This window comes from Martes martes (assembly GCF_963455335.1).
Source record: "Martes martes genome assembly, chromosome: 5".
Lineage (NCBI taxonomy): Eukaryota > Metazoa > Chordata > Mammalia > Carnivora > Mustelidae > Martes > Martes martes.
In genome coordinates this window covers 49596964-49618249 of record NC_137892.1, presented here as the reverse complement: position 1 = coordinate 49618249, position 21286 = coordinate 49596964, and the positions used below count along the sequence as shown (strand labels likewise).

The 21286-nt window shown below is 34.3% G+C and overlaps 1 protein-coding gene across 1 annotated transcript in view; it reads right to left on the bottom strand.

Annotated features, from left to right (window-relative positions):
• Positions 1–21286, bottom strand: part of ARB2A (ARB2 cotranscriptional regulator A) — a 427333-nt gene that overhangs the window by 227385 nt on the left and 178662 nt on the right. Inside the window, exon 6 of the mRNA XM_080803670.1 lies at positions 12923–13141. Coding sequence (XP_080659796.1) covers positions 12923–13141 — 219 coding nt within the window. The remainder of the gene's footprint in view (positions 1–12922; positions 13142–21286) is intronic.

Here is a 21286-nt window from a genome sequence, read left to right as displayed (position 1 = left end):
AAATAATGCTAAGAATGAAATTAATATTACAGGAATATAAGATAAAAATGATACATAGAGTGTGTTAAGCAGCAATTTCATGGTCCAAGCAAGTAAATCTAAACATACAATTTCATAACGTTTACAAATGTACATATATAATTCAAATTGAAATGAGATGAGTGTATAATGTAAATACTCAAGTCATTCAGTAAACATGTTATATTGCCCCGCTATGTTACACATGAGAGATGCACACAGAAGTGCTTCCATCTACTGATAAAGTCATAATGTGCATATGTGAACACTGGGCTGGTGAAAACACCAAAGGGGAATGGGGTGGAACAACAAGCTCATGGCCGAGAACAGGCACACTTACTTAAAGACAAACTGAAATCAGGGGAGGGATTAAAAAAAAAAAAAAAGCTCACCTCTATTAAACAAAGCACTTTTGAGACAACTATACAAGGTGATAAGGTTTTTTTCTCATCCCGATCTGCAGTAACTCCAAACTCCTTTGCTGTCAAGCAACTTACACATCCCAGAAGGACAGACAGTTTGGGACACAGGAAAAAATACAGTGTGAGGGTGTCTTACTGCAGAGAAGAGGATGCGGGCCTACACTCAATGTATCTACTCATTGCAACTCTCTAACAACAGTCCTTGAATAAACTACTGCATTGTGGGGAATATTATTTGTCTTGTGTCACAGCAATTGCCTTCCAATTCAGGAGAGATCCACTGATTCATTCACTTATGTGTATTTATTTTATATAAACACAGAGAAATCTTAGAAAGCCACTTGTAAAAAACGTTCAGTACTGACGATGTAGTTTATTGGGAAAAACATAGGCTTTGCAGTCTGATAGATGTGGGCTCTAACCTTAGTTTAGTTGCTCTTATTAGGTATACAACTATGAGTAAGTCTATTTACATCTGAGTCTCATTTTACATTATCTGTAAAGTCAAGGTGATACCTGAGACAGTTGTGAGGATTACACGAAGAAACAAACAACTATTTCTAACTAGACAAATGTATGCACAAGGGCCTCAACCACAAGGGTGGGCCACAGGTGGGAGATAGAGGGTATTAAACTTCCCCTTTTTCCCAGAAAAGGGAGTGAAGTTGTGAAAGTGCAAGAACCACCATTCACATATAAAGCCCAATAGAAGCATGGTGAATCCAACTGTATTTCGGACAGTTACTGTCAAATGTTCCTTTAGATAAGAAACAAGAGGAACCCAATTTGGAGAATTAGGAAGAACAAGGCTTCAAAATGGGAGAAAGTATGGACAGATGCAACTTGGATTGTAAATTAAGGATATTACAATAATTATAACACTTGTTGAGTGAATACTGTATGTAAAAACCCTGTACACATGTGCCAGAAATGAGCACTCAGCTCTTAACTAGACAGAATCAGTCCATTGCAAAGTTAAGGTAAACATAAGACAGAGGGACAGCACCAGCCCAGAGCTAGTAGACTATGGTAGTTTATTAGACCTCAGCTGCATGGCAGGGTTAAATACGTGAGCCCTTCTGGGAAGCAAGAGGCCACCCATTTTAGGGAAAAGAGGGACGAAATGAAAACTGTAGTTGCTAAAACCCAAAATGGGCATATGATTCTCCAGAGCCTTCTATTGTTGGGGACAAGTAATAGAAAACAAAAAATTCTGGAGCACCTGGATGGCTCAGTCAGTTGAGCTTGAGCATATGACTCTTGATTTGGGCTCAAATCCTGATCTCAGGGTGTAAGATGGAGCCCCTCGCCAGGGTCCACATTCGGCATGGAGCTGGCGTAAAATTCTCTCTCTCCCTTTCCCTCTGCCCTTCCCCCTTCCTTCTCTAGAAAGAAAGAAAGAAAGAGAGAGAGAGGGAGAGGGAGGGAGGGAGGGATGGAGGTATGAAGAAAGAAAGAAAGAAAGAAAGAAAGAAAGAAAGAAAGAAAGAAAGAAAGAAAGAAATCCTCAAATTCCAATGGCCTGGTATAGACATCTTCGTTTCTATGAAGGAGGAGGGAGGATGGACACGTGAAGTACTCTACACATAATGCTCCCTGAGTCCAGATGAGAAGAGTTAAAATGGATAGGCCCAGATGCCGTAATAAACCACTCCTACCCTGTTCTAGCTTCTCTATTTCAGCTTATATAGCTGCTCACTCATACTGTTCCAGTTTCATCTGCCTAACATACCAACTGAAAAACGGTTCCTATTTTAATCTTACAGACCACTTCCTTTGGTTGCCTGTATGTTCACCTCCAAAAAAGAGAGGTAGACCCAGTGGTTCTAGAAATGTGGTCTACAAACCTCTGGAGGTTTTTAAGAGCTTTCAGGGGATCCACATAATAATGCTAAGGCATTTGTGTCTTTTTCACTGTGTTGGCATTTGCAGTTAAGAAGGCAATGGAGAACAAAACTGCCTGTGACTTAGCACAAATCACAGCAGTGGTACCAAACTATAGTTGTGGTCATTGTGTTCTTCACTGCTACACACTGAAGGGGAAAACACAAAACACGCACGCACGCGCACGCACACACACACACACACACAAGTTCCCCCAAAAAATGTTGATGAAGGGACGCCTGGGTGGCTCAGTGGGTTAAGCATCTGCCTTCGGCTCAGGTCATGATCTCAGGGTCCTGGGATCGAGCCCCGCATCGGGTTCTCTGCTCAGCAGGGAGCCTGCTTCCCTCTCTCTCTGCCTGCCTCTCTGCCTACCTGTGATCTCTGTCTGTCAAAGAAATAAATATTTAAAAAAAATGTTGATGAAGAACTAAAAATTACTTTTACTAAGTCTCAACCCCTGAGCATATGTGTATTTAATATTCTGAGTGATGAACTGGGGTAACTGGGTGATAGGAATTAAAGAGGCCACATGATATGATGAGCACTGGGTGTTATATTCAACTAATGAATCACTGAATGTTATATAAAAAACTAATCATGTACTATACCTTGGCTAATTGAATTTAAATTTTTTATTTTTTAAAAAGATTTTATTTATTTATTTGACAGACAGAGATCACAAGTAGGCAGAGAAGCAGGCAGAGAGAGAGAGGGGAAATAGGCTCCCAGCTGAGCAGAGGCCAGATGCGGGGCTCAGTCCCAGGACCCTGGGATCATGACCTGAGCTGAAGGCAGAGGCTTTAACCCACTGAGCCACCCAGCCCCCCCCCTTATTTTTTAGGATTTTATTTATTTGACAGACAGAGATCACAAGTAGGCAGAGAGGCAGGCAGAGAGAGAGAGAGAGAGAGAGAGAGAGGGGAAAGCAGGCTCCCTGCTGAGCAGAGAGCCCGATGTGGGGCTCAATCCCAGGTCTCTGGGATCATGACCTGAGCCTAAGGCAGAGGCTTAACCCATTGAACCACCCAGGCGCCCAAAAAGCACCTGCAAACCAAATTATGCTATGATGCTTGTATAGAGGGAAAGTAGTTGTGTAACTGAGTTGTGAGCTCAAGTAGCTGTTTTTTTAAATAGAACATCCTTTTTACTTGCAAGACTGATAAATGATGATTACTCACACTTGGGCATTTGGAAGCCATTTTCTTGAAAATAAATAAAATAAGCCTGAAAGTTCAAGAAAAAAAGCCAATGGCATTTATTGCTAATGATAAAATTGCTTTCTTGCTAAAATTAAAAGTTGGGGAAACTTGTATCCTCTCTGATAAGTTTAATAGTTTTTCAATTCTTAAAATCTTTGCAGATGAGATTGGTAGTAATATTAATAGATAGGATTTCTTTGGTACTGCATAATAAAGTATGTCAACATGTGGAAGATCTGCATAACTCAATGCAACATTATTTTCCAAATGACCAATACGTGATGTTATAAAATCATTCATGAGTAAAGGTTCCATTCAAAGTACAACAAAGACCAATGGATTTTCATGAAAATAGTACAAAATACTTAGTAATGTGTTTTAGATTCACACAGCGGGTAATCTTTAAGAAGAAACTATTTCTTGGGATGCCTGGTTGGCTCAGTCGTTAAGTATCTGCCTTCAGCTCAGGTTCTGATACCAGGGTCTTGGGATCGAGCCCCACATCAGACTCATTGCTCAGCGGGGAGCCTGCTTCTCCTTCTGCCTGCTCTACTTGCTGCTCCCCCTTGCATGTGTTCTCTCTCTGACAAATAAATAAAATCTTAAAAAAAAAAAAAGCAACTATTCTTTGTTGAGTGTTGGTGTACCAAAAAAGAAAAACATGTACAATTACCTGAAACAGCTATTAAAATTCTGCTTCCTTTTATAACTGAATATCTGTATGTGGCCAAATTTTCTTCATAATTGTCAACCAAAAAACATATCAGAAGAGGATGAATGAAGAAAAACAGAGGTGGAATTCACCTGTCTATTAAGCCAGGTATTAAAGAGATGCTTTTTAAATGCCACACTTCTCACCATATGTTTTTGTTTGTTTTGAGAAATAAAGTTATTTCTCATAAATATATGTTATTTGTGTCATCATATAAGGGACTTATTGCTATTTTATTTGTTAAAAGATTTTATTTATTTATTTATTTACTTATTTATGTTTAGTTAGCCAACATATAGTACATTTATTTATTTGAGAGAGTGAGCTCAAGAGAGCAAGCAAGCATTAGTGGGGGGTGGGCAGGAGGGTAAAGGAAGAGGGAGAAGCAGCCTCCCCGCTGAGCGGGAAGCCCTGGATTCCAGAACCATGACATGAGCCGAAGGCAGACGTTTAACCAACTGAGTCACCCAGCACCCCAGACTTATTACTATCTTAAAATACATATTTATTTATTATTATTTTTAAAGATTTTATTTATTTATTTGAATGAGAGCGACAGAACAAATTGGGGGGAGGGAGCAGAGGAAAAGGGACGAGCAGGGAGTCCCACTTGGGGCTCCATCCCAGAATCCTGGGATCATGACCTGAACCAAAGGCAGATGCTTAACTGATGAAGCCACCCAGGCGCCCCTAAAATAAATATTTAAAAATTTTCTCATATTTAATTCTTTTTGTGGTAAATATCAATTGGTATACCCATATAAACAAAACACCTTAGTGACCTTAATAATGTTTAAGCATGTAAAAGGGTCTGGAGACCAAAGGTTTGAGAAGCAGTGATTATAAACCAATTGGGAAAGACCTCATTTGACTGTAATTCTCCCCATACTTTCCAAAGGAAAGAGGGCAAGAAGAAAACAACAATAAAAAAAGGGATATAATGAATAGTAGGTACCCCACCGGTTCTTTTCATATACATTAATTTACCTTATTTACTCCTTAAACAGCCTAATAACTACAATTATTCTTATTTTACAGATGAAGAAACTAAAAGAGTGAGGTGACTTGTCCAACGTCACGGCTTGTGAAAAAATTAAGATCATTAGAGCATAACTCTCTTCGATTCTGAATTTCTTTTTCTTTCTACTATATCATATTTATAGCAGAATTCCTCACCAAATTTGGCCAATAGTCAACCGAAACAAATAAGTGCAGAGCTCTGGTCTTTATTGAAATTTCTATTCTAAATCTAAAGATCTAATTCTTTTCTTTCAAATTTTTCTTTTTTGGCTTGTTTTTACTGAATTCATAGAGTGCCTGCTATACTTAATACTGGTTGTTAAGTGGGTTTAAAGAACAATGTACTAACTTTCCGAGTGTTAGCATGTATCAGTCATACATAGTATCACAGTTCTTTCAACTTGTGCTAGTCAATATCAAAGAGCAGATTTATATAGTGAAAGGTCTGTCTCTTCTGCTTTGTAGGTTCATGTAAGCAAGCATTTATTAAAATATTCATTCATCAAATATTTATTAAAAACCTACTGTTTACTAGGCTTTGGAAGTAAGAAACATGAAAATACAAAGATTGATTTCTGATTACTTAAAATAGAATCATGGCACTTTAAATGCTTTAAAATTAAACAATTTTGTGGCTACTTTCTCTGCAATCAGGTTTGATCAGTTTCCCTTTTAAATGAAAACCTTAAAATGAAGAAACTAAGGTATCCCTAGTGAACATTTAATGATTATATTTTAATATTGCTCTACTGAGTTGCTAGAAGATGCAAGTGCTACTAATAATCTTTTTATTAGGGGCTAACTTTTGTCAGGTGGGACCCATTTCCCTTCTGGCTCCAGGTGAAGCCATATAGCTGGAGTGACGTTCCCAATTTGTTTCACCATCCCTCACTCTTTCCCTCCCACTGGGGGAGTGACTGACTTGATTAGTACATTTGGGGGAAGAAACAGAATGCTCGACTCAGCCCTTCTGGGCATCTTTCAAAGCTACTTGCAAAAAGGACACATTCCAACTTGCTTTCTACCTTCTGAAAGGGGAAGTGGATGTTTGGAAGATAGATGAAAATGTGTTTCGGGGGAAATGAATTAGGTCATCTAAATTTAGTCACAGATCTAAGCCACATTTTCCATTTGAACTATATCAATTAGTAAAGCTGGTGTTTTGATCTCCTTTTGTCTGATTCCTTTGTCATATTGTTCACTGGGTTCCAAACTCAGGAAGGTAAGAGACGTCATTATTTTTGGTACAAGGTAATGAAAGGTACAAAAGCTGGGAACCTCAAGGATTGGATACTTTCTTAGTTGATTATGAATTTGAGAGAAGACAGGAAGTTATTTATTAGCCCTGAAGACCCAACACGGTGTGTCAGAAACCATGTTCACTTTGCATATATTATTATCATTTCATTTTTTCAGACAAAAGAACTGAGACATAGGGAAGTTAACTTGTTTGAGGTCACAGTATATAAAGTGGAAAGAGCTGGGATTCAAACTCAGTCATTCAAATTCTGCACGTTTAATTTCATCTCCATACTACATCTCTGCAATGGGTATGATTCTGAATGTTATTCAGACATTAAAAACAGAAAATAAAAATAATTATTATCAAATCTTCAATGACTACTGTTTTGTTTTGTTTTAAAGATTTTATTTATTTATTTGACAGACTGAGATCACAAGTAGGCAGAGAGGCAGGCAGAGAGAGAAGGAAGGAGGCTCCCTGCTGAGCAGAGAGCCCAATGCGGGGCTCGATCCCAGGACGCTGGGATCATGACCTGAGCCAAAGGCAGAGGCTTTAACCCACTGAGCCACCCAGGCGCCCAATGAATACTGGTTTTAAGTTCATTTGGGAAAGTGTAAATGTTTGGGAATGTAGAAAATGTTTAAAATATAAATTCTTATACTGATTATTAAATTACTAGCTAAACTTGTTCTTTTTTCTTTCCATTATATATTAAAAGATTTAGGGCTAAGGAGATAAAAGGGAAGAAAGAAAAGATGCAGTGTGATGGGAGGGGGGTACTCAGTTTCAGAGGAAAGTAAAACCCAGTGTGAACAGCAGCAGCCCCTGGTGGTCTAAGGGGAAAAAATAGTGTATCTATAATTATGGGGGTAGAAATATGTTTTTTAAAAGAATATATGTACATATTTAGCCATTTGACTCAGTTCTCAACCCAACACATTAAAAAACAGATGCTTTAAAAAATGATCTGTTGGCAAGATGCTTGTTAAAATTTTATCAGTTGAAATATTAAAATTCATTATGAATTAATTAACACATTATATAAAAATAAAATGTTTTTGTTTCATCATTTTACAAAGTACTATAACCAGTGGTGATTAACACTGGGAATTTTGTGTGTCTTGCTATGTGTTGCTCAGAAAGAAACTAAATTTATAGGATTACCACTAAATTGATGACATTTTCTGTCTTCACTCTTGAATTCAGTTGGCAGATGTTTTCGAGAACAAAAAATTCCGTCTTATTACAAAACATATTAAGCAGGTTTTCCTGCCAGGCATGTCTGACATGATGTTTATTGCCTAGACCAAATCAATCCCCTTAATAAGCCATAATATATGCCAGAAAGTACATTATTTCATACTTAAGGAAAGTTGCCACATGAAACAGTAAGTACTTTGATCTCTCAAGCTCTGCTTCTAATGCATCAGAAATGTACTACATAATCCAATAGTTAGTCATTTTTATTTATACTCATTTAGTACATAAAAAAACCTACACTTTGTTAATCTTAAAGTCTTAGGCCTGGATTCTAGTTTACTTCTGCCTGTCTATAATAGATATTTACAAAATTTGAAAGGTGATTTTGGCTTTTTAACAGATTCCAGAAAAAAAGAAAATGCAAATATTTAAATATACCAGGAAAATAAAATGGTTCCAGAGATTAAACATTCATTGACTATAATATAAAAAAATTAAATTTGGTTGCTAAAACACTAGATAGAAATGATTCCAGTGGCCTTAGTACAGAAGAGAACAGGTACAGAGAAGATGGGATATTTATTAGCCTTCACCAATATTTTGAACATAACCCAAATCAGAGCATCAAAAACATATTTTTTGAAAGAAAGCTTCAGTTTATCAGTTGGCTGTTTCTGAACAATTGCAAAAATTCACATAAATGCTGAAAAAATCCGTCAGAAAACTAGACACCAAATATCTCTCATGTTAAGGGATAAGATTTTTGATGGATGTCAACAAGCAATCAAGCCATAAATATTTGAGTATCTTCAATGTGTAATGCCAGACTTTGCCAAGATTCTTACTCTGTAAATGTCTCCTCCACATTTGGATTTTTCCTTCTGTGGCCATGTAATTTCCTTCCCCCTTCCACTTGCAGCATTTTTTTTCCCCTTCAACCTTCTGGGTCTAATCTCTCTTTTTTACTTCCTATCACCACAGCCCACAATTAAGTCTCCTATGGAAGAGATATTTAAGCAATTCCAACTCGGTATTACACAGATCAGCATCAAGTCACTTTTGGCTAGATTCTACATATATACTGTAAAGTGCTTTTAAGTGATCTTCCTTAGTCTGAGTACTTGTCCTCTTATGCTCCAGTTTGGTACCAGAATATCCCTCATTTCTATGCTGCAGGTCACATTATCCAGGTATCTCTAGACTAAGGCCTAGTCTTTTTGCTTTGGTCTCCCTGCAGGGTATTGGATTCTAATGAGTGGGTTTATTATCAGTTTCTGATTCCTCATACTGTGTACTATTGTACATACTGTACTATTGTAAATACTAACTCATTTCTGTTTATTCGTAAGGAATGACCAATATAGCATGCTCAAAGACTACAATATTATGGGGAGTGGAAATGCATGAAAGATAAATGTTAATAATATTATGAAACAAAACCACAAGAGATATTTCAGGACAGCAAATGATAAATTCCACATAAGTTAACCCGTCACAGTGACTTCCATGAGTCATAGTAAGTGACTATGGTGATATGAAAAGGTGAGATTTCAGTTGGGCACTACAACATGGATAGAATTTAGATGGAGGGAAAGAAGAGGAAGCAAAGTTACATAGCACAAAGGTGTACAGCACAGAACACTTATAGCAGCTTGGCTCTACTCTATGAGCAAGGGTGCACAACAGAAATAGCAGTAGTCAGCATGAAACATTTCCGTTTTCACCCATAAACATACTACCTTGAGGACAGAGTTTAAAAAAAACAAACAAACCAGGATATCTCACTCTTATAGATTCAGATGCAAAGATATAGATCAAGGTATTAAATAAATCTTGAGAAACTGACTTCTTTTTTTTTTAATTTTTTTATTTTAATAAACATATAATGTATTTTTATCCCCAGGGGTACAGGTCTGTGAATTGCCAGGTTTACACATTTCACAGCACTCATCATAGCACATACCCTCCCCAATGTCCATTTCCCCACCACCCTCTCCTGTCCCCCCTCCCCCCAGCAACCCTCAGTCTGTTTCTTGAGATTGAGTCTTTTATGGTTTGTCTCCCTCCCAATCCCAGCTTTTCATTTTTTCTTTTCCTACCTCCCCCCAAGCCCCCCCCCCGGCCTTGCATCTCCACTTCCTCATATCAAAGAGATCATATGATAGTTGTCTGAGAAACTGACTTCTTATCATTAATTTTCGTAATGTTTTCTCAGCCACTGGAGTAGGTAGGGGACCAACACTGTAATTTTTGCTTGTTTTGGATTGTTTGAATGAGATTCCTCACAATCAAGTAGCATACTTTAATGATGCAGGACATATTAAAAAAAAAAGTAGTAGTGTGGGATTTTAATCTTGCCTCCACCACCTTACTTACCAAATAAAAATTTATTATGAAGACTCTGTTCTGAGCTCTGGGGATATAATAGTGAGCAAAACAGACTAAGTCCCTGCCCTCATGAAGCTTATATTAAGAGCTATGTTATGTTGGGGAAATTACTAAGTTTTGACTCACAGTCTTCTCATATAAAATTGGATCAATATTAGTGATCCTATTAAGAGAGAATGTGTATATGTATATATACATAATGTAATACATTTGTGTGCACTTATTACTTGTTATAAATATCTAATATATAAATATTGTTCATATTTATTAAATAACTATTATTTAATATCTATTAAATAACTGATAAAAATCTATTAATCATCAGATGTCACCTATATCGTGCTTTTATAATAACTGTTTTAATCATATTTCATGTATATTTTTTGTTTCCAACTATAGAACAATATGGTAAAAAGCAAATGGAGAAAGAATCTACAATTAGAAGTCCTGGTTTCAACACTTAGTTTCACCATTTACTAGTTATCTGCTCTCTTAGACAAAAATAAGCCACCTGTGCATCAGTTTCCTTAACTATAAAATAAGGATAAAACTATTTGATCTACTTACCTCATGGGATTGTTCCAAAGACTAGATGATCAACTTCAAAATGTAAATAGTTAAGAAGTATAGAAATTTATGCTAATTTATCCCTACCACATATTATGCTCTGTGTCTGAAAATTACAAACACTTTTTGGAGACATGTTTTGGAAAGGAGAGTACAAGAAGTCACTTCTTGAGTGGATCAAAACTACCTAAGAATTAAGGCATCTTACACAACATGAATCATTCTTCTCTTTCTCCACCACAGGATCACACCTTACTATCTAGAACTATGTCTGAAGAGTACCAGCTTAACTCTGCTATTTTGCACAATTCTAGAAGATTTTAAGAGAAAGGGTATTTATTAAGGAAGAATGACATTCATAAATAAGACTATCAGGTATATAGTTGTATTATCTAAAAGTGTCTGTTTTTGCTTTAAGTGCTTTCAATGGGAACTGAGACTGATGAGTGAAATGGGACAAGAGAGAAAGAAGCAAAAAGACATGATAAGGAAAGAAGTAGAAACGGCAGGAGTGTAAAAGAAATAGCAGAATTAAAGAAAAAAAAACAAAGAAATTAAAGAAAAAAAACAAAGGGAAAAAGAGATCATAAAAATGAAGCAAAATAAAAAGATTTTTTCCCTTGATATAAGAAGAAAAACAGAGGCAGAGAAACAGATTTGAAAACAGAAAAAAGAAAATGCACAAATACAAGGAACAAAAGCAAAATACCCACGCAGTGGTGACAAGAGAAAATAGAAAAGGAGATATAAAACCTACAAGACAGATGTCAGAAATAGATCCATAATCTGTATATATCATAGGCAAATAAAACAAACTTTAAGAAGAACAATACATAAAATCACTTTTTGTTTACATTTTACATAAGCATGTGAATTTTCTTAATGATGTGTATATTTCAAAAGCTTTTACAATTCATTTTCGAAATCTGGATATCAGAATTAACTTTTTTTAACTGTCCTAAGAATGGTAGTTGACAGACTGGATCATATAATTAGAAAGCTTAGGACAACCGATAAAGAAGGTGACACCATGACACCAAGTAGCCATACGAAAGAAAAAACGGTTATATACCTACATTAGAACAAGCAAGCTATTTATTGATTCCAATGTAATCACTGTTTTTGTTTTTCAAAAAATATATTACATAGTGAAATGCTTTTTGGAAATTTAAATACTGCAATCTGACTAACTTTAGCTTGAGTCACTGTATGATGAGCTTTGGGTATTCTCGGTCTGGATACCTTTTTGGGTCATGAGGATTTATATGCTGCTTTCGTCCTGTTTAACTACCCTAACTTACTCAACAAACCGACCTATAGTCTTGAAAGTTTAGAGTGTAATTCCCAAAAGTATAGGGATTATGCAATGAATGAGAATGAAGAAAATAACTCAGAAGGTTATGTATTTCCCTCAAAGATGGTATGAAATATTTTATTAGTAAACTTTTTTTAAAGGAAATGTACAAATAGTTCAAACTGATTAATTTGAAACTTTACTACTATCCTACAATATAATTTATGAAGTGTTAATTTGTCTATGCTTAAATGTTCTGAATTGCTCACTTTTAAAGAACATATCAATTTACTATTTTACTTACCTAGTAGCATTTTTGACACGCTTTACTATTAAATTCTATTTGTAGGACCCATAATAAGGGCTTTGAAAATTGCATAAATATGTCTCATATATACAATACACAGTATGTATATCAAGCAGAATGTGTCAAAGTTCAAATAAAATTGTTTGTGCCCCCTACGAATTAGAACTCCTTGGGCAGCACTGCTGTAACGATCCCATGCTGCTAGCATTACAAAGTGCAAAGGTTCACTGGGTAAGAAAAGAGCAAAGGAGAGAGTTCCCTCATTACACTATCCCTAAACTATTCTAGTTTAAATATTTATTAAGATATTAATTACTCTTCCTCCCTCCATCTGCCTTCGGATGTTAAGCTGGAACACCGTGGATGGATGGTTGCTCATAGGAAAAGAATGCATTAAAACTATCACCACCCAAGATGAAGACTGATGTTTTGTATGGTGCATTCATAATTGTTTTTGAAACTTAAGTAAAATATCACATTGAAATAAGGACATATTTTGTAATTCTGAATAAAAAAAAAATTTCATCCAAGTAACAACCATGGGATATGAATGGCTGAAAATTAAAGAATTAAGTTTCTTTTAAAAAAATAAAATAATAACTATGAAATACAATACAAATAAAGTAAAAGAAATAGTGAAGGAGAGTAATAATCTTATTACTTACTCTGATATACAGCTGCATCATCTCTTTTTCCCTTTGGGGGTTACGATACTTTTCATAGAAATCACGTCGCTTCTTTGTTTCTTTAGAGACTTTATCTTTTCTTTCCCGTTTTTCTGCTGGTTCATCTGAACTATCAGAAGATGACTGTACATGGATCTTCGGCTTTTCTACTTCAATATAGTTTTCATTGGGATTCAGTACTATTACTCCATATCCCTCCTGTTTTGAAAGCAAAGAAGGCGGCATAATTTAATCTTAGATACCATCTTAATTCATAAAAAAATCTGCAAAATTTCATAGTAAGTGATTTAATATAGTTGCATAGTCACTAAAGTATTTCTTTATAAAAGACTATAGTTCTACTTTTTCCAACAAAAAGTTATTTAAAATTGTTTGCCTGCACTGTTTGTGTAAATAGATTATTTATAAGAATAAAAAGACAAAACTGTAACACAAAGATTGTCAAGGTTATATTTTTTTATAAAGTACTTCAGATCTCTTAGAACCCCCCAAATAATTGAAATAAGTTAACAAATAACAAGTGCACTTTCAAACCACATCAATATTTAAATACCTATTTTGAGAAAACAGCCTCTTGGAAGCTGAAGTTACAATTCCACACCCTATTTTGTTGGGTTCTCTTTCCTTTACAATTGCACTTTAATGAGCATTTTTTATTTGTTTGAATTTCAGAAAGAATAAGCAATTAAGGAATAAATGTGACCTAACATTCTACAGATTTACATATCTATAATACCAGAAACAAAATAATCAACCTGTGCAGTTGGTATTTTTTCCACCTCTCTTCTTTCAGGAGGCCATACAAATAATAAAACAAAATAATGTCCTACTATAAGGCATGGGAGCAATTATTTAATCCTAAAATTTCTTTCATTTTTAACCACCATAAAAATTTCTCTATATTGGGGACCAGTACTAAGAAACAAGTCCTAAAGTCTGAAATACAGCTTACTGAGCTATTATACCTTTTCTAAAGTTTTAAAAATATATTTTCCTGTCTGACAATTCTAGCGAGGCAAATATTTCTATGGTTACAATTAGGAAAACTTTTGGTACTTATATTAAGTTATAACTGATGGAATAATCAAACCGCGAGAAATTAGAGAAGAATAAACAATTTCCACTGACAAGCATGTGCTACATAAATTTGTGAAGCTATTAATATCTTATATTTTCTATTCACTTCTGTACTGTGGGTGTCCCAATTTTGCCTTGTAAAATCCTGTAAGGCCATATTTTAAAAGTGTACTACATTACAATAAAAACACATAAGAGCTATGGAAAATAAAGCTTGAAAAATATCATTCTTACTGAAAAAGAAAACTAAATACTTTTTCCAAAAGTATAACTGTAGAACTAATTCAAGTTTAAAATTTGTTTTTTGCCAAATCAACCATAGTAAGATGATTTTTTAAAAAGTGATTGTAGCAATAATTAACTAATATTAGCATTGACTCAATTATCTTATTTTTAAGTATGCTACACTGCTGCATGTAGTTGGTTTTTTTAATGGTCGATTTCACAATCTACCTAAAAACTTCTTCGGGATTTTTCAAGTTTTGCCCTCCAGTTGATATTATTGTCTAAAACTATGATATGGTTTGCAGATTGTGAAGTTCATTAAAGTTGTGATTTTAGTGATAGTACTGTTAATTAAGATATAGTTGTCTTGCACACATGAAAACTATATAATGCCATACTGATTAACAAAATACCATATATTCTTTAATACATGTTTAAATAAAACTTTTAAACAAATACCAATTTTATGAGAAGTTATAAAATATTTTAGAAATTTAAAAACTTAAACGTTCTATATCAAAGCATAAGATAAAGAGGTTTTTTTTTTGTTTGTTTGTTTCTCTTTTTAAGTATCTTAGCTGGTAAGTCAAAGTTTTACCAACAAAAGATATTTTATTTGGTCCTGCTTTATTCTAATCTGTATAGCTATTCAAAAGTCTTGTAATTCATTGTGATCACTGTCAGGTAGACAGATTGTCACTTGGTGATTTTCTACAGTTGGACACACTTGACTAGTTATTAAAATCACATTTGAAGGAAGTTCCTACCCCTCTTCCTTGTGCCTCTTACAACTTTTCACGCCCTTCTCAAATTTCAGCTATAACTTCTCCTCCCACCAAAAGTTAAGTTAAAGAACACTGTTGCACTCTGCTAAACAGGGTGAAATAGAGGCATTCATACACTGTCTCTGGTGTAAGGAACATAGTCAAAAAAGGTCACCATAGGCCAAAAAGAAAATTGCCTCCTTACTAGATTCTGTACCATGAGTAAGTGGTCTCCTGTCATGTTTCTTCCCTGCCTTCTCTGAGTGAATTGAACTTTAAACACAGACACACACACACGCACGCACGCACGCACACAGTCTCTCATACTCACACATGAGTTAGAAGTAGCAAACTCAAAACAGGATCTTAGAATTTTTAGAGATGAAAATACTGATATACTACATTTTAATGATATTATGAAAAACATCAAACTCAATGTAACAGAGTGGGACTTTAATAAATTGATAGACTATGAGCATCACCTTTCACCATAAAGGAATTCCAAATAAAGGAAAAAACTTCAGACAAAGTTTGTAGTCACCAGAATTATAAAACTTTTGGCCTAATTTTTAACTTAATCACTAGATACTGTATTTCTCATAATACCACGTTTACTTAAGCAGAAGTTTTTACTTTAATTTTTGGAAATCATTGACTGAAAAATTACTGCACCTACTTGATTTTAAATGGACTCTGAAATTTGATGTGTCCTATCTAAATAAGTATAAAAAGCAGACAAACATAAATCATCAAAGAAGTAGTATTTATCTAAGTTATTGATTATGTAACTGAAAATTACATGACTCATTTGTCCAATTTTATAAAGACACAATATCAATTTTTCACCAAGGCATCAACTAATGAAAAATGATTCTATTTTTAAATCACCACTACATAAATCAATTAAAGAATTTTTAGCATTTAGATTTCAACAATGAATGCTGCTCTTTAAATACCTGAATTATTTAGAAAATATTTTCTCATTTAGATATTTCATACTGCCAATTTAATTAATGGAATAACAATCAAGAAATATTCAGGAACATTTCCTGCAGAGATGAGAGCTAATTTTAATAAATGTCTTTGTTACAAATTCAATTACCATTCTGTGAAAAACTTACATTTTTCAATTAAAATTTTCCTGATAAATTAATTAATGCGATATTCACAGAGACCATTAATAACCACTTTATAATGAGGAAGAGAAAACTGGAGAAACAAAATAAAGTCAACTATCCCACTTATATATGCTCTAACTACAGATATTAGTAAAACTTCGTCTTTTCCTCCTTTTCTCTGTCACATACAAATATTGTCCAAAAATTCCTTTATATAATAAAGCTAAAAAGATTTTTGCCATGTCAACATTAATACATGGAAACCAAGGTATCAAAGTAAATAGTCAAAGTAAAACAAGGCAGATAACATACCAATAGCTAAATTTAACCTTTTGAAACCATTGAAGAAACCATCTCAAAAAATCAGAATAAATGCCATTTTAAAAATTAATTCTCTCTATTCCCAATAACTCAATCAATACACAAAGAAACAGAAAGAGATCCTAGTTTGACCTTTAACAAGTGTACCCATAAAGTTTTACAAAACTTTATAAAACCAGGCATCAGATATAATATCATAAAAGAACCGTGCATTGCCACTCTAATGAGGCCTCCATAACTAATGCTTATAACCTTAAACATTTTATATGGAAGTATTCTTTTTATATTTAATCATTTATGCTAAATTTCTCATAAGATGAAAAGGCAGGTCATTTTAAACACACACAGAAACTTCTATTATCTTTAAGAAGACAAAATGATCAAACTGATTACCTAACATTCTATAACTAAATAAATAAAACTTCTGGCATCCTAATTAATGATTTACCCAAATCAATTCCAATATCCAACATTTCAAGAGACAAAGTATATATAAAGTTGTTAATTAACTCTTATGTTTGAGTGCACAGTCTAGCAGAAGATCAAGAAAGTGATCAAGAGGCTAATCTCTTTCACTTATCTCATTCCATTTTCTATCCTTTGTAGCTGTAACTGTAGTTTCATTTTCAGAACTAGGTTTATAAGGTCTAAAGCATGGAATTTTAATCAGAAACCCTCAAAATTTTATTGCTAGACATAGCAGTTTATTCAGCACAACGGCTCGCTGTGATTTAAAGAGAATGCACAGGCCTGCAGGCCTCCTTTACTTTGAAGGCTGTAGATGCACTTACTAATAAATAATAGTTCATTTATCATTCAATCAACAAATGATGGCTTAGGTCAGAGGTCTAAAACAGATAGGTGATGCCAAACACAAAGAACCAAAGAGGAAACCTTGCTTAAGAAATTAAATCAGTACAGAAATGTACTTGTCAAGAAGATTCTACAAATAGATAAAATGTTTCAATGTCTGACCAAAGCCAGAATGTATCTTGATCCCAATGAAATCTTGCTAAAACCGAAGATTTATCCAACTTAATTTGCCTATTAAATACCAGTTATAAGGAAAATAGAAAATAGGAGAAAATTCTACATCTTTTCAAATCTCTTGTGGTTGGCTAAATAAAAACTCAGGTGAAAGTACTCAGCTCTGCATATTAACCTGCCAATACTATAAGCCACGTGTGACCAAAGAGGTCAGGGGTCAGAGTAGACTCCTCTGACCTATGGAACTGTCTGTTATGGTCTTCAGGCAAAGCTCTGTAAAAGATCATTTAACACAGATTTATCAATCATATTTTCCAAGTTCAGCATTCTATCTGTTTGGTTTGAAAGAAGAAAGGTGCTCATCCTCAAGGAAATGAAACCTAAAGCAATTTACCTATAAGCTACATCTACCCATGGTTAAAAAGGACAAACCACTGTCCATTCATCTTTTCTGAAAGATGTATGTTGTGTTTATTCTCATCTTTTTCACAACAAGGGTATGTCTATGTTGCAACAGCCTAGGTGCAACAGTGAGATGAGGTCATGACAACCAATCAGAAGTCACTAGTGAAGCGTTAAAGTAAACATAGCTGTTGGAGCTGCAGCTCTGCTTGAAAAATGCCCCCTCCATTATTTCAGCAATTTTCTCAAGACGTGACCTGGGACTGAAACGCCTAAAATGTCACTTGACTCCATTTTGTGCTTCCTCCCAATGTGCATTTAGGTAACAGCACCCTGCTAATATTTTGTAAAATGTTTGTCACAACCATGCTTTAACTTGTAGCTCCCTATATTCTAATGTCGTGTTCCATGGTACAAAAATACCATGATATAGACCAACATAGATTATTCCAGTAAGTTTCCAACTTCAAATAGCTCATCAAGTTAGTCAGTAAAAGAAAACATGCCACAAAAAGTTTTCAGAGGACCACCTGTTGTCTATTATTTTTACATAGCACTTACTCATAAATCATAACACAGGGTAATTAATCAAGCTGTCAAAGAGAAGGTCAAAGGTTATATGGTAGAGTCAGAAGGTCATGCATGGGCTGATAGAGGTCAGGGTCACACTGCATTCCTCATTATCAAGTTGGGATGAGAGACGGCCCAAGCAAACAAAAGTGAAAGCAGATGGAGAAGTGAGTGGATAAAAAAAAAAAAGAAAAGAAAAAAAAGAAAATTTCACAAACAAAAAGAAAAGTGAAAGAAGACTGTCAGCTGCCTTCAAGTAGAGAATAGAAGAGAAAAGAAATACACTGAAATGTGCTCAAAGGAGTTCAAGAACATAAAGAAACTACAGTTTTATTAATTAAATAAGTTGAATATAACTTTTCTTGGTCATTTTATTAGAGCATACTAAGCAACATGAGAAAATATACGTTTACCATCTCTATACCTTCTCCAGCTAGTATGCTCAAGATAAATTAAGGTTAAGGCAAAGAGTTCCAAGGATAAAGTATGATTATAAAAAAAGACAACAACAACAACAAAAACAAAACCCACAAGTTACAGTAAGAGGGTTTTTTTTCCCTTTATAATATTGTCTCTGCATTACAACATAGATGTGCAAATAGTTTTAGCCACAGGATAGGTAATTTTTAAGTATGATACAAAGATATCCACAAATATAAATGCATCATAAAAGTCCTTTTGAATAACAAAACAGTTATAAAATATTCTATTATTATGCTGGCCTGAATCAGATGCAGAACACTGTGCAAAATTAGCTGTCACCCTTTGCTCAAAATCTTTGTTAATCTCATTTTGAATGTTTGCAGCTTTATCAACACATGCATCAATGTCAGCTCCTTGGTTACTGAACCGCTGTAGTTGGAAGAAGATATAATTAAAATGTTTTGGCACAGAAAAGGTGAAATTGTATCTTCCCTTGTTCCCTTAGGAGTCTGTAAAACATGAAGGATATATTGACAAACACACACCCTTGTCTCTAGTTCTGACATCTCAGGTCATCCAAGTGCTATTTATTTTAAAACATTCACTTTGCACTTATCTATATTATCGCCTGTTCTGTTTCTAACTTTTCCTAGGTTTTAGAACATTATGATGCTTAAACACAATTTTTTCTTCTGACCACCAATATTTTATTTATTAAAGCACTCTATAAATTTACAATAGCATCATTAAAAACATTTACCATTCATTATCAAGGACATAAATATGATTTAATACTACAGCATTATGAAATCTTTTATATTCTTTGCTTTTCATTCTCATAAAAAAAACAAACATACACCCACATGTTTACACATTACAGTAAAAAGAAGTAACAAGTTACGACTGTTGCCTGTCTATGACAGATCAAAACCCCTAAGTGGGTATAGGGAATCTTACAGACACACCTCCCTATTACATGGTCCCAAGCAGAGTTGGATGGACAAATTTATCTTATGAAATTTACTGTTCTCCATGAAAATTGTGCCTTTATGCTTTAGAAGGCAAAATGAAAGTCCAATAGTCTCTTAGCTTCCCACTAAAATCCTTTAGAAAACTGTGTAAATATCGTAGCTACAGAAGATAGGCTCAAAGTCTTTCAAAACGTTATCACTTGACCCGATCATATATATACCATGCAAACATACGCTTACAGTTTCAAATTACTCTTAAAATCTGCTTAAAAACTACAATACATTAATCATTTTATCTTCAAATATGCCACCTTTCTCTTTCTTTTTTTCTTCCAATTAAAATAGCATGTTTAAAATATTTTTGTTGTTTTTTTCAAGAATATATATGAGTGCTTTCCTTGTGGTTCTAGAATCCACTTGCCAGCATGAGGACATTAAAAAGGATCCTAAGTATTCAATGAGTCAATAATGTGTTAAAAACTGATTCCATACAATGAATACTTAATAAGCAGCTACTATTAACCAAGCACTGTGCTAGGTACAGTGCTATACCTATGAGTCACCTTTTCTTTAAAGATATGTCCATTCAATAGAAAATTCCAAATCAGAATTAAGTACAAATTCCTAAAATGTCTACATGAAACCATTTTATTCTTCAAGGGAAAAGAATAATATGAAAAGGGAAAAAAAGGAGGAAAGCACAACGATAAGACAGTCCTAAAACCAATCTGGCTACACATTCAAGGATAGTTAACTCTAAATGGTAAGTAAGCTATGCTTGTGTTTGTACTAAGAGTAATAGTTCAACTTACTCCACCACAATGAAAATGCACTGCTTGGGGATGTGTGTGTATGTGTGTGTGTGCATCGTATACATTCAGGTATTTCATTGAGTAAAGTCATTTCATAATCTAAGGGAAAAGCTTCTATACACATTTACCTCCCAATAAACAGGTGCAACTGAGTACAGCTATGAATTTCCCTTCCCACAGTGACCTATGTCAGAAGATCTCCTCATACTTCTGCTAAATAATTTAATTACTTATGAGTTATGGTTTCTTTGTAACCTTTTAAATGACTGACTCATTAAAATGCAAAAATATGCAAAACATGATGTCACCAGGTCAAACAGCTGTGTTGGTAAAATTATGGCTGTGAATGTCCCCAAGAACATGAAAATATTAATAATTTATATTGCTCATTAGATGGCAAAAACTCTTTAAACAGATTTAGAGACAGATTAATTTTATAATCACAAAATGCTACACTACCTCATGGTAACAAATCTTTCTACCATCTGTGACCCTTTGGTGTACATAAAACATATAAAAATTCATAATGGCTTAAAGTTTTTGCATTACAATATGCGTATTCATGGAAAAAAGACACAAGAACCTGGAATACAACAGTAAAGGACTTTGTTTTTAAAAATAACGAAATCACGACTATTCATCAACTTTAATCACAACTTAATTTTCCTTCAAA